The 11,170-nt window shown below is 44.7% G+C and overlaps 1 protein-coding gene across 1 annotated transcript; it reads right to left on the bottom strand.

The window, feature by feature from the left end:
* Positions 1-2,056: 2,056 nt before the first annotated feature.
* LOC120737796 lies at positions 2,057-7,061 on the bottom strand (the record flags this gene model as incomplete). Its single annotated transcript, XM_040038649.1, has 4 exons — positions 6,326-7,061; positions 2,843-5,536; positions 2,396-2,578; positions 2,057-2,327 (listed from the first exon to the last, which is right to left on the bottom strand). Coding segments are annotated over exons 1-4 (3,586 nt in total), but the record flags the coding sequence as incomplete, so codon positions are not given.
* Between the last annotated feature and the right edge of the window lie 4,109 nt (positions 7,062-11,170).

Below are 11,170 nucleotides of genomic sequence, written 5' to 3'. Positions count from 1 at the left end.
CCCCCATAACCCCCCACCAGAGCGGGCCCCCAAAAAAAGGGGGGTTCGACACAAAAGGGATTGGGACGGGGGGTAGATCTGAGCCCAGCATTGACCCGCTCCATCATCTCCTCAGTGAATTTCAGGTGTGGGGAGGAGGGAGAAAGGGAGGGGGAGGAGGGTGATGGCCTGTCAGGGGTTTGGGGGACTGGGGAAGGTTGTGGTCCCTTGTCCTGGTTGTTGGTGTTGTTGAGAGAGTTGGAGGCAAATAGGGACCCCTCTTCTTGCCTTAGATGTCTTTCCTTTCTGAGGCTCTTCCTCAGATGCCTTAGATGTCTCTCCTTTCTGAGGCTCTTCCCGGGTGGGGGCAAATGGAGCTCCTCCTCAAGGTTTCTGCTGGGCTTTGTCTGTTCTTGGAGTACTGTTTGTTCCTCTTTATGAGATAACTCCTCGTTTATCTCAGCCTTGGCACCAAGCACAGATGGATGACGTATGGAATAAAACAAGTTGGAGGTGAACAGTTTCACCCCTGACTTTTAAAATTAAATCCATTTGCTTTGAACAGATGCCTGCGTTCCCAAAAAATATTAAAGTTGTCGATAAAATGCACTGAGTGGTCAGCACATGCTGATATAAGCCATTTATTCAGTGTAAACAACCTGCTGAATCTCTCGTCTCCTCCTCTGACCGGCGGTACAGGTCCACTGATGAATACAGCTGCATTCAGAGAGTTTACAGTATTTAATAATCCAGTAAAGTCCCGTTTCAGAACCTCCGACTGTTGTTTGGACACATCGTTTGACCCTGTATGCAGAACAATGTTTGTCACAGTTGGATATTCATCTGCAATTTGAAGAATTCTCTCCTTCAGGTTGTTGACCATATCCTTAGGAAAGCAGAGGACTTTAGTGTTCTTACCGCACATCCTTTGTACATCCTTTACGGCAGAGTCACCCACAATCAGAGTTTCAGGCCTAGCCTTTAGCTTTCCCTGTGGTCTTTTGCTATTCAACAGATTTTCAGACCTTACTTCGCTGCTTTTAGATGGATGGTTGTCCGATATAGATCCAGGGTCCTTTGATAGTGGAGCAAATCTGTTCTGCAGTTTCACATTCAGTTGTTTTGGAGGTTTGTTGTTATTCTTCCTATTCACGGTTGTCCAGTCCTGTTTCCTCCCGTATACAGGGGTAGAAGAGCTTCTCTGTCTCGTAGGAAGTGAAAGCCAGTCGGTTTCAGAGATTTCAGCTCGCTGTGCCCTGCCTGTGGTACGTCCTCCCCCTTCCAGGAGACATGATTTATGTCTTGGTTTTGCACCAAGACAGTCCAAGGGGGGATTATCACTTGAGGATTTATAATAATGCACAGAGTCTACTTTCTTGGTCATGTTATCTGTGCTCCTTAGCTGTGTACTAGCTTGCTCATCGCCATTGTTTTGAATCAAAGGCAAGGTTGTTTCATTTCCACACAGTCCATTTACCTCCATGTTTACTTCTAAGCGATGAATTTTTGTCTCCAGTACTGCAATCTTCTGCAGGAGGCTGTGGTAGTCATCTGTGGAGAGGGAAGGCATCTTGTTGCTAGTTAGCCTAGCGGTTAGCCCCTTTCCAGGCTATTGAGGCTGCTCGGTGCCCAGACGCTGTAATCAGGCTTCAGCTGTGTCTAGGCCACAGACACACGGAGCGCTGAGGATAAGGTAACTATAAAAATGTTGCTGTTTCTGTTAAGAACACTTTAGTCCTAATGATCTATGAGTGTCCAGAAGCTATCGCAGGTAAGCTCATAAGGAAAAAAGGGAAAAAATCAGCATAAAAATCAATAAAATCAATAAAAGAAGCAAAGCATTAAAGAGCAAAGAGATGAAGCGTCCACACTCATAGGGAGAAGAGACATCCTCCTGGGGGATGTAACACCCCCACCCAGAAAAACAAACATATAAGGTTGTTAACCTTACACCATCACATTCTTGAGAGGGCATCGGCCACAATATTTTCACATCCTCTCACATGCTTTATTTCAATGTTGTAGTTTTGTGAAATTAAAGCCCACCTCATCAATCGTTGATTGTTGTTATACATACGAGAGAGGAACACGAGAGGATTGTGATCAGTGAAGACCTCTACAGGTTGGGAAGTAGATCCCACATACACGTCAAAATGCTGAAGAGCCAGAAGCATGGCCAGAGTCTCCTTTTCAATTGTCGAGTACCGCCTTTGATGAGTATCGAACTTCTTGCCAAAGAAGCGGACAGGATGACTCACTCCTTGTCCATCATCCTGAAGAAGAACAGCTCCAGCCCCCACCTCACTGGCATCCACTTCAAGCTTGAAAGGTTTAGAAAAGTCTTCGGGCTGCACAGGTTTGTCAGTGGTGTTACGACTTCAGAAAAATTCCTACAGAAACACCTGTAGTAACCAACCATCCACAGAAATCTGCGCAGCTCACGGCGTGTTGTTGGCACAGGAAAGTTGAGGATGGCATTAACCTTTGCACTGATAGGGCGAACCTTGCCCTGCCCAACTTCCTTTCCAAGGTAGGTCACTGTAGCCTTACCAAACTCGCATTTAGCCAAGTTGAGGGTCAAGGAAGCATCAGCTAAATGCTTGAACACAGTGGTTAAAGTGTCCACATGCTCTGACCAGTTGGAAGAATAGATGACCCCATCATCATGATAAACATTACAGTTCGCCACACCAGATAATACAGTTGACATTAACCTCTGAAAGGTAGCAGGAGCATTTCTTATTCCAAATGCCATGACTGTATATTGTAAAAAGTGATCAGGTGTTACGAAAGCTGAGATTTCTGATGCTCTTTCTGTCAGAGGTACTTGCCAATAACCTTTAAGAAGGTCAAGCTTACTCACATAAGCAGCAGATCCGACGCTGTCAATACAGTCCTCAATACGGGGCAGTGGGAAGGAATCAGGTACTGTTACTGCATTTACCTTGCGGAAATCTGTGCAAAAGCGAGGTGTTCCATCTGATTTTGGCGTAACCAGGCACGGAGAACTCCATGGACTATAGCTTGGGATAGCCAATCCATGCTTCAGAAGGTAGTCTACTTCTGTGTTCATCATTTCCCCTTTTGCCATATTCACACGGTAAGCATGCTGCTTAATAGGCACTGCATTCCCAACATCAATGTCGTGCTCTATTACAGTAGTACGGGAAGGCATGTCCCCAAAGAGTGTTAAATGAATGTTGACGAGCCTTTCAATGTCCAACTGTTGCTCACGGGTCAAGTGAGACAGATATATAGACAACTGGGACAGTACCTCAGAATTAAGCATTCTGGCATTCTGGTAGCTGGCATCACAAAGTTTGAGCCCGTCTTCATCTAAACTTGACCTCAATCCTGAGGAAGAGTTCAACAAGAGAGTTTCTGGAGATGAGATTTGCTCTGACGGAGATGCCACAGGCTTATCTGCGGTGCCACAGAAAGAGTCAGCTCTAGAATGAAAGGATTTGAGCATATTGAGATGGCACAAGCGTGTTTTACGCTTCCTATCTGGTGTTTTAATCACATAGTCAGTGTCATTTACTTTCTTATCCACCTGATATGGTCCACAGAAGCGGGAAGACAATGCAGAGCTAGCAGTTGGTAGAAGAACCAAAACCTTGTCACCTGGATTGAAAGATCGAGGAATGGCTTTCTTATCATACCAACTCTTCATCTTCCCCTGAGCAGAGGAGAGGGCTTCTGCAGCTGCCAACCTGGCCTTATGGAGGCGCTCTCTGAACTGTGAAACATAATCCAGAACATTAGTTTTCACAACATGATCTGTTGACAAGAACTGTTCTTTCAACAACTTCAAAGGTCCCCGAACAGAATGACCAAACACTAGTTCATTTGGGCTAAACCCAAGGGACTCTTGCTTAGCTTCACGCATGGCAAACACCATCAGGGGTACTCCCTCATCCCACTCTTTTCCAGTATCCAAGCAGTATTTCTGCAACGTTGCCTTGAGTGTCTGATGCCAGCGCTCTAATGCTCCTTGAGACTCAGGATGGTATGCACTTGACACAACATGCTTAATCCCCAGAGTCTGCATGACCTGCTTGAAAAGTTTAGACAGAAAGTTAGTTCCTTGGTCTGTCTGGACTACTTTTGGTAAACCAAAAGGTAAACCAAAAGTAGTGAAGAACTTTGTCAAAACTTTAATCACCAAAGGTGCAGTTATTCTCCTGAGTGGGACAGCTTCTGGAAAACGAGTCGAAGTACACATTGCAGTCATTAAAAACTGATTACCATTCTTTGTCTTGGGCAATGGACCAACACAGTACACAATGACACGTTCAAAAGGTTCACCAAGTACTGGTATAGGATGAAGAGGAGCTATAGGAACTGTCTGGTTTGGCTTTCCTGCAATCTGACATGTTTTACAAGTGCGGCAAAACTCAACTACATCAGCCTTCAATCCTGGCCAAAAGAAATGGTTGAGTATCTTGTTGTACGTTTTTGTAACTCCCAAATTACCAGACAGGGGGTGCTCATGTGCAAGGGAGACTACATAGTGACGATACTCAAGAGGCACAACAATCTGATAAGTAGTGCTCCAGTCACAGTCATCAGAACAGCTTCCCTCTACGTCCGCTGTTAGACTTGGGTGGGCAGTCCACTTGCGCATCAAGACCCCATCTTCCAAGAAATAAGAAGCCTTTTTATTTCCTGTTTCAGAAAGAGAAGTAAAGCATTTAGTCAATGAGGGATCAGAATTCTGAGCAGCAACAAGGCTTTCACGTGTGACTGGCAAGTCTAACTGTGGGAGATGGAGATCCTTCCACTTCTCAGTAGTATCCTTTGAACCACTTTTAAGATCAATCAGGGTTTGCAAATCATCTGTAGCCAGAGCCTGAGCCAACGAAGAGTCTGACAAATCAATTTCTGCAGCTTTATGTCTTGCTTGAGCCCTGGTGAGAACACAAGCAGGAAAAACAGATGGAAAACATGTTGCTAGGTCGTTGCTCTTCAAGTTTGATTCTGGATCATTTGTTACTTCGGGAACAGGTTGCACTTTTCCACCAGCAATATCATTTCCCAAAATAAACTGCACCCCTTTTATGGGAAGTGAGGGGCGTACTGCCACAGAGAAGATGCCATTAACCAACTTTGATTTGATGTGTACATAATGCAAAGGAGCTTCAACATAGCCCATTTCAACTCCTTGAATCAGAATGCTACCATGACAAGAGGAATGGTCACTCAAGGGTAATACATCAGATAAAATCACAGATCGTGACCCTCCCGTATCTCTGAGTGTTTGAATGGGTTTTTCATCCTCAGGCTTCCCAGTCAATGACACAGTGCCATCTAAGAGAAAGGGTTTGAAGCAGGGATCAACTCCTTCACTTTGGTCCCCTCTCTCAGCACGAATGGTTTTAATTAAACCTACTCCTTTTGGTGACTGGTTCTTGCGCTTCAAAGCGGGACATTCAACAATAACATGACCAAGTTTATGACAATAGAAACATTCCCTTTCAGTCCTTGAAGCAAAAGTCCATCGTGGGCTTGAAGGACCCTTTCGTGGGGGAGGTTCTCTGGTGGTAACTTCACGTTTCTGCACAAAAACAGTTTTATGAGTCAGCACAAATTCATCAGCTATCACAGCTGCTTCTTTCAAAGTGGAAACCTTCTGTTCATTAAGGTGTACAACAATGCGTTCTGGCAGGCCATTTTTGAACTCTTCCAGAAGTATCAGTTCACGTAAAGAGTTGTAGTCTGGAACTTTACTTGCTGTTATCCATCTATCAAAAAGAGTAGCTTTTTCACGAGCAAACTCTACAAAAGTCTGATTTGCTATTCTTTTGTGATTGCGAAAGCGTTGCCTATACGCTTCGGGAACAAGTTCATAAGCAGCAAGGATAGCAGACTTCACTACATCATATTTCAAACTTTCTTCCAAAGACAGAGCAGAACAGACTTCTTGTGCTTTGCCTACCAATTTGCACTGAAGAAGCAATGGCCAAACTTCTCTCGGCCAGTGCAATGACGCCGCAACACGTTCAAACACATTGAAATATGTATCAACTTCTGATTCACGAAATGGAGGTACCAACACAATGTTTTTACTCACATTGAAACCACCTGGGTTTACATGGGAGAAGGTTGTTTCATCAACAGATGAATTTGCAGAACTAGGTTGAGTAGTAGTACTTCTTGAAGTCTGTGCCTGTAACTCCAACTTACGCAGTCTGACCTCCCTTTCAATCTGCAACTCCAGCTCCAACCTTTTCAGCTTTAACACATTTTCTGTCTCTGTTTCCAACTCCAACCTGCGAAGTTCCAACTCTGCCTGACGAGCTTGGGCTTTATCCTGAGCCTCAAATTGTAATTTAGCCAAACGTACCTTGAGTAATACTTCTTGTCTTGAACGAGGAGAAGATGGAGTAGCAAAAGAAGGTGAGCCATTAGAGCCATTTTCCACCGTTTGTTGCTCCCCAGCAGCAGGGTTTTGCCCTTCTTCCTTTAACACAGCAGGCTTCACTCCTTCATTAGGGGTCCTGTCAAGAGGAACTGGCAAACAAGGTGATTTAGAAACAGGAAGCAGGCCTTCTTCCACAAGTTTGTTTGAAACAGCAGTTTTCAAGTCCTCTTTCACCATTTGCCTTGATACATTTAACTCAAAGTGTGCTGCTATAGCAAACAAATCATGTTTTCTACACACATTTAGCTCCTCCCAAGAAGGATTACTCAAAAATGCACTCAAAGTGAAAACACCAGTTGCCATACTAACTACCTCTGCCAAATACACCAGCAGAAACAAACAACTCCAAACCTTCACCATCTAAAAATGGATTAAACAGGATTTTATCCCGGACGAGCCCCCAATTTATGTTACGTCCCCTGGCTAGTCTAGGGGGTTGAAGGGACGAACATAAAGGTGGATAGAGAAGGAGGAGCCAAGATGGTAATTTTAAAAGGTTTATTTAATACTGGTGATGGGGTTCAGACCGAGGTGTAACGTCAGGGAGAGCCAAGGCCAACATAACAAACAAAACATCCCTGACGTAGAAATAAAAAAAACTTACCTAACTCCAAAGAAACAAAATATACAACCTATAACCATAACCTACCTAACAACAAATAAACAGGAGAAAACAGGGTGTCAAAACAAAAGGCAGCTCTCCCCTACAAGCAGTCTGAACATAAAACAACAATGCTCACACAAAATACAAAGGCATGCAAGCCTGTACAAGTATGGCAACCAAAATGGCCAGAGGGCACAGAAGCACAGCTCCACAGGCCTTAAGTAGTGCTCTGCTGATTACCAATTAGCCGGACTCTGCGCAACATCCAATCAGGACAGAGGAGGTGGAGCCTGGACAAAACAAAGGGTTAATAGGGAGAAGAGACATCCTCCTGGGGGATGTAACACCCACACTTCACCCTTTAGCGTTCTCATGGTGTTCTCTACTATGTCCTCCTTACAACACACAGGGCGCACTGCGCTATAGGGCGCGCCGTACTTTTTGAAGAAAATCTAAGACTTTTAAGTGCGCCTTATGGTCGTGAAAATACGGTAGTACAAACGTCACTAATGTCACATAACTTTGCCGACATGTGGCCATCAGTAATGTTTTAATGTTCTTCGTTATTAAACATTTGCACATAAATAAGTGACATACTATTCAGTACTTACTTAAAGTTTACTCTTCGGGCGCCCCTCATCTGCCGTTTTTTTTCGGCAAAATTATCCACACCCACCGCCGCGCTATGCATTCTGCGATACGTTGGGCCATGAAGTCTACACCGCCACGTCCTTAAAATTCAGGGAAATGAAGGACGCATTTGAGGGCCGCATTTCGATCAGCCTTCGAATTGGGACAACCTTTGTCGCGTCGCTGTGATGTAATCGGCCTTAAAATGCGGCCTTCAAGGCTGCAGACCCTGAATTGGGATACAGCCAATGGCTGTGTCCCAATTAAGAGACTGCACGCGGTCGATTTCCCCAAATATCAAGCGTGGTCCGGTGCACGCTTCGTGGTCCCATATATCCCACAATTCATAGCGCGGCGGTGGGTGTGGAGAATTGTGCCGCAAAATATGGCAGAAAGGAGCGGCCGAAGAGGTTGTTTCTTTTTTCCAAACTTTATTGAAATCATAAAGCGAACAGTCAGTCATTCCAGTTCAGTTTGTACAGTAGACATACAAGGCAAATAAGAGTAACAATATACAGTACAATGAAATAAGAAGGATAAATAAATAAAGGAGAAAAAAAGAAAAAAAGGGGGGGAATGTGACAGACAGTTGTGACAGGTCATTCGTTAAACATTTCTGAATGAATTTCAATCAATGATAAACCTTTTTTATTGGAAGTTAATTTAAGAGAGTTTAAGTAATATTCAATTTCAATCAAAAACAAATTAAATTATGGGGTTGAGTTTTGAAATTTACATTATGTATATGGCATTTCCCTAATAAGATGGAGCGGCTGAAGAGTGAACTGTCAAAAGTACTGAATAAGACGTCACTTATTTATGTGCGAATGTTTAATAATTAAAGTCAGTCATATATCCACAAACACAACATATATATATCATAAAAATCTGACAATACTATAATATTGGCCATATTATATTTACATTGCCACAGTGAGATGACTTTAGTCTCATGAACAACATTAACTAATTGTTATTTACTAACTAATCTTAAATGAGAAAATTCGGCCCCTCACATTACATTGGCGGTCCACCAGGGTCGTGGTGCAGGTGATCTGGGTCCAATGGTCAGGCGGGCGCTGGACTACACAGGGTGGCAAAGCACCCAAATTCCCAACTTGTCTTATGCACCAAATCGTAAAACCTATTGCATAAATTGTTTCTGTGACGATACAGTGATCTTGGAACATAAAGAAATTTCAAAAACACATGGTGAGAGAGAGTAGACCATCCTGATGCAGTTCCTAGATTGTCAGATCTCCCTGACAGTCTATGGTCAAAAGGGCCCACGGACGTTGGCCTAGCTAAGTGTCCTCCTGTCCTGTTCCAGCTTAAGTCACACACACCAATTAACAGACCACAGTATAGACACAAACCTGAAGCAGAGGAAGGAATAACAGAAACAATTGAAGGCCTGTTAAGGGTCGGGGTGTTAGAGCCATCTCACTCACTGTGGAACACACCAATTCTACCAGTGGAGAAACATGGAACAGGAAAGTACCGCATGGCACATGATTTGAGAGCCATTAATGAAATATTGCTCTCTACCACTGCACCTGTACCAAACCCGTACACAGCTTTATCAGCTATCACGTGTGACCAAAAGTGGTTCACGTGTATTGACCTGGCAAATGCATTCTTTTGTCTTCCTCTGCATGAGTCACTCAGAGACATTTTTTCATTCACATACAGAGGTCAACAACTCAGATACACACGTTTGCCACAAGGCTTTGCACTTTCTCCAGGCATAGTATAGTGGCATACGTGAACTCACAAGCATTTTGTATGTCACCACGGGCACAACAGTGCGCCCCAGGGTGGCTGTGGCTACAATGTAGCTTGCCATCACCAGTGTGTGAATGTGTGTGTGAATGGGTGGATGACTGGATATGTAAAGCGCTTTGGGGTCCTTAGGGACTAGTAAAGCGCTATATAAATACAGGCCATTTACCTTTTTTTTTTTACAACAGAGACTGAGCAAAGTCCTAGAGGCCCCAAATTTGACATTCACACATGAAGGAATTAACATGGCAGATTTAATGGGAACAGGGGGACCACATGACTGCGTCAAAAGAGCACAGATTGAGGAAAAGATTAGAGAGGACCTGAAGGCCGAACCCATACCGGGAGCTGAGGACTGGTTTACTGATGGATGTTGCCACAGAGACGAAGAAGGATTGAAAGCAGGGTATGCGGTGGTCTGCAGAGTTGAAGGAGACTATCAGGTCAAAGAGTCAGGAAGGATTGAGGGAAAGCAGTCGGCCCAGAGAGCTGAAGTGATAGCCCTAGCTCGAGCTTGGAGATTAGCTAAGAATAGGAGAGTGAACATCTACACCGACTCAGCATATGCATTTGGAGCAGCGCATGTGGAGCTGCCTCAGTGGAAAAGAGCAGGATTCAGAACGGCAACCAATGCACCTATTTGCCACAAACATGAAATGGAGGAACTGGAAAAGGCCTTGGCTGACCCAGAGGAGGTGAGTATCATAAAATGCAAAGCTCACTCGCAAGGAACCAGCATGGTGGAAAAAGGAAACCAGAGAGCAGACGAAGCCGCAAAGGAGGCTGCAGGCTACAAAGGACGGAGACAAATGATACAGGTAACTCCAGAAGAGGAGATATCTATGGACCTGACCGAGGAAGTTAAACAGGCTCAGGAGGAGGCATCCCCAGAGGAAAAGGGGGTGTGGAAAAACAAAGGAGCCTGGCAGGACGGAAATTTGTGGAGGGGGCCAGACGGGCGCCCCGTGCTGACAGCCAAAATGGCAAAACAGAGGCCCATGGACTCGCCCACGTGGGGATAGCCCAGATGGAGAGAAACTTGTGCCATTGGTGGCATCCTGAGCTGCGAGGAATGATAAGGGAAAAGGCCAGGATGTGCTTAATCTGTGGGGCACACAATCCCAAGCCAGCGGTCAAACCGGATGTGGGTAAGTTTCGCCTCCCTGAGAGGCCGGGAGAGGAGATTGTTATTGATTTCACTGATATGATTGATTCCGGGCCTGGCGGTGTAAGATATTTGTTAGTGTGTGTAGATGCTCTGACCGGCTGGCCAGAGGCGTGGGCTACAAAAAAGGAGGATGCTAAGACTGTCATTAAGTGTTTAATCAATCATTACATTCCCCGTCATGGGTTCCCCAAAAGAATTAGATCAGACAATGGAACCCATTTTAAAAATCAAGATTTGGCAAAAGTCGAAAAAATGTTGGGCGTCCAGCACAAATTTGGGACAGTCTATCATCCTCAGTCTCAGGGGAAAGTAGAAAGAATGAACCTAAATTTGAAAAACAAATTGGCAAAAATCTGCGCGCAAACAGGGCTAAATTGGGTCGCAGCCCTGCCGGTTGCTTTGATGACCATAAGATGTTCTGTTAATCAATCCACAGGTTTTACACCATACGAGCTGCAAACCGGGAGACAGTTTCCGGCACCTTGGACGGTGGGCTCGGTCGAACAGGACACAAAAGGGAGCAGGTCTCACGCAGACTACTGGAACGAGTTGAAGGCGCTTGTATCCAGGTATGATGCATAGG

Source organism: Simochromis diagramma, unplaced genomic scaffold, assembly GCF_900408965.1.
Source record: "Simochromis diagramma unplaced genomic scaffold, fSimDia1.1 OVJJ01000126.1, whole genome shotgun sequence".
NCBI classification, from domain to species: Eukaryota; Metazoa; Chordata; class Actinopteri; order Cichliformes; family Cichlidae; genus Simochromis; species Simochromis diagramma.
This window is presented reverse-complemented; position numbering and strand designations above follow the sequence as displayed.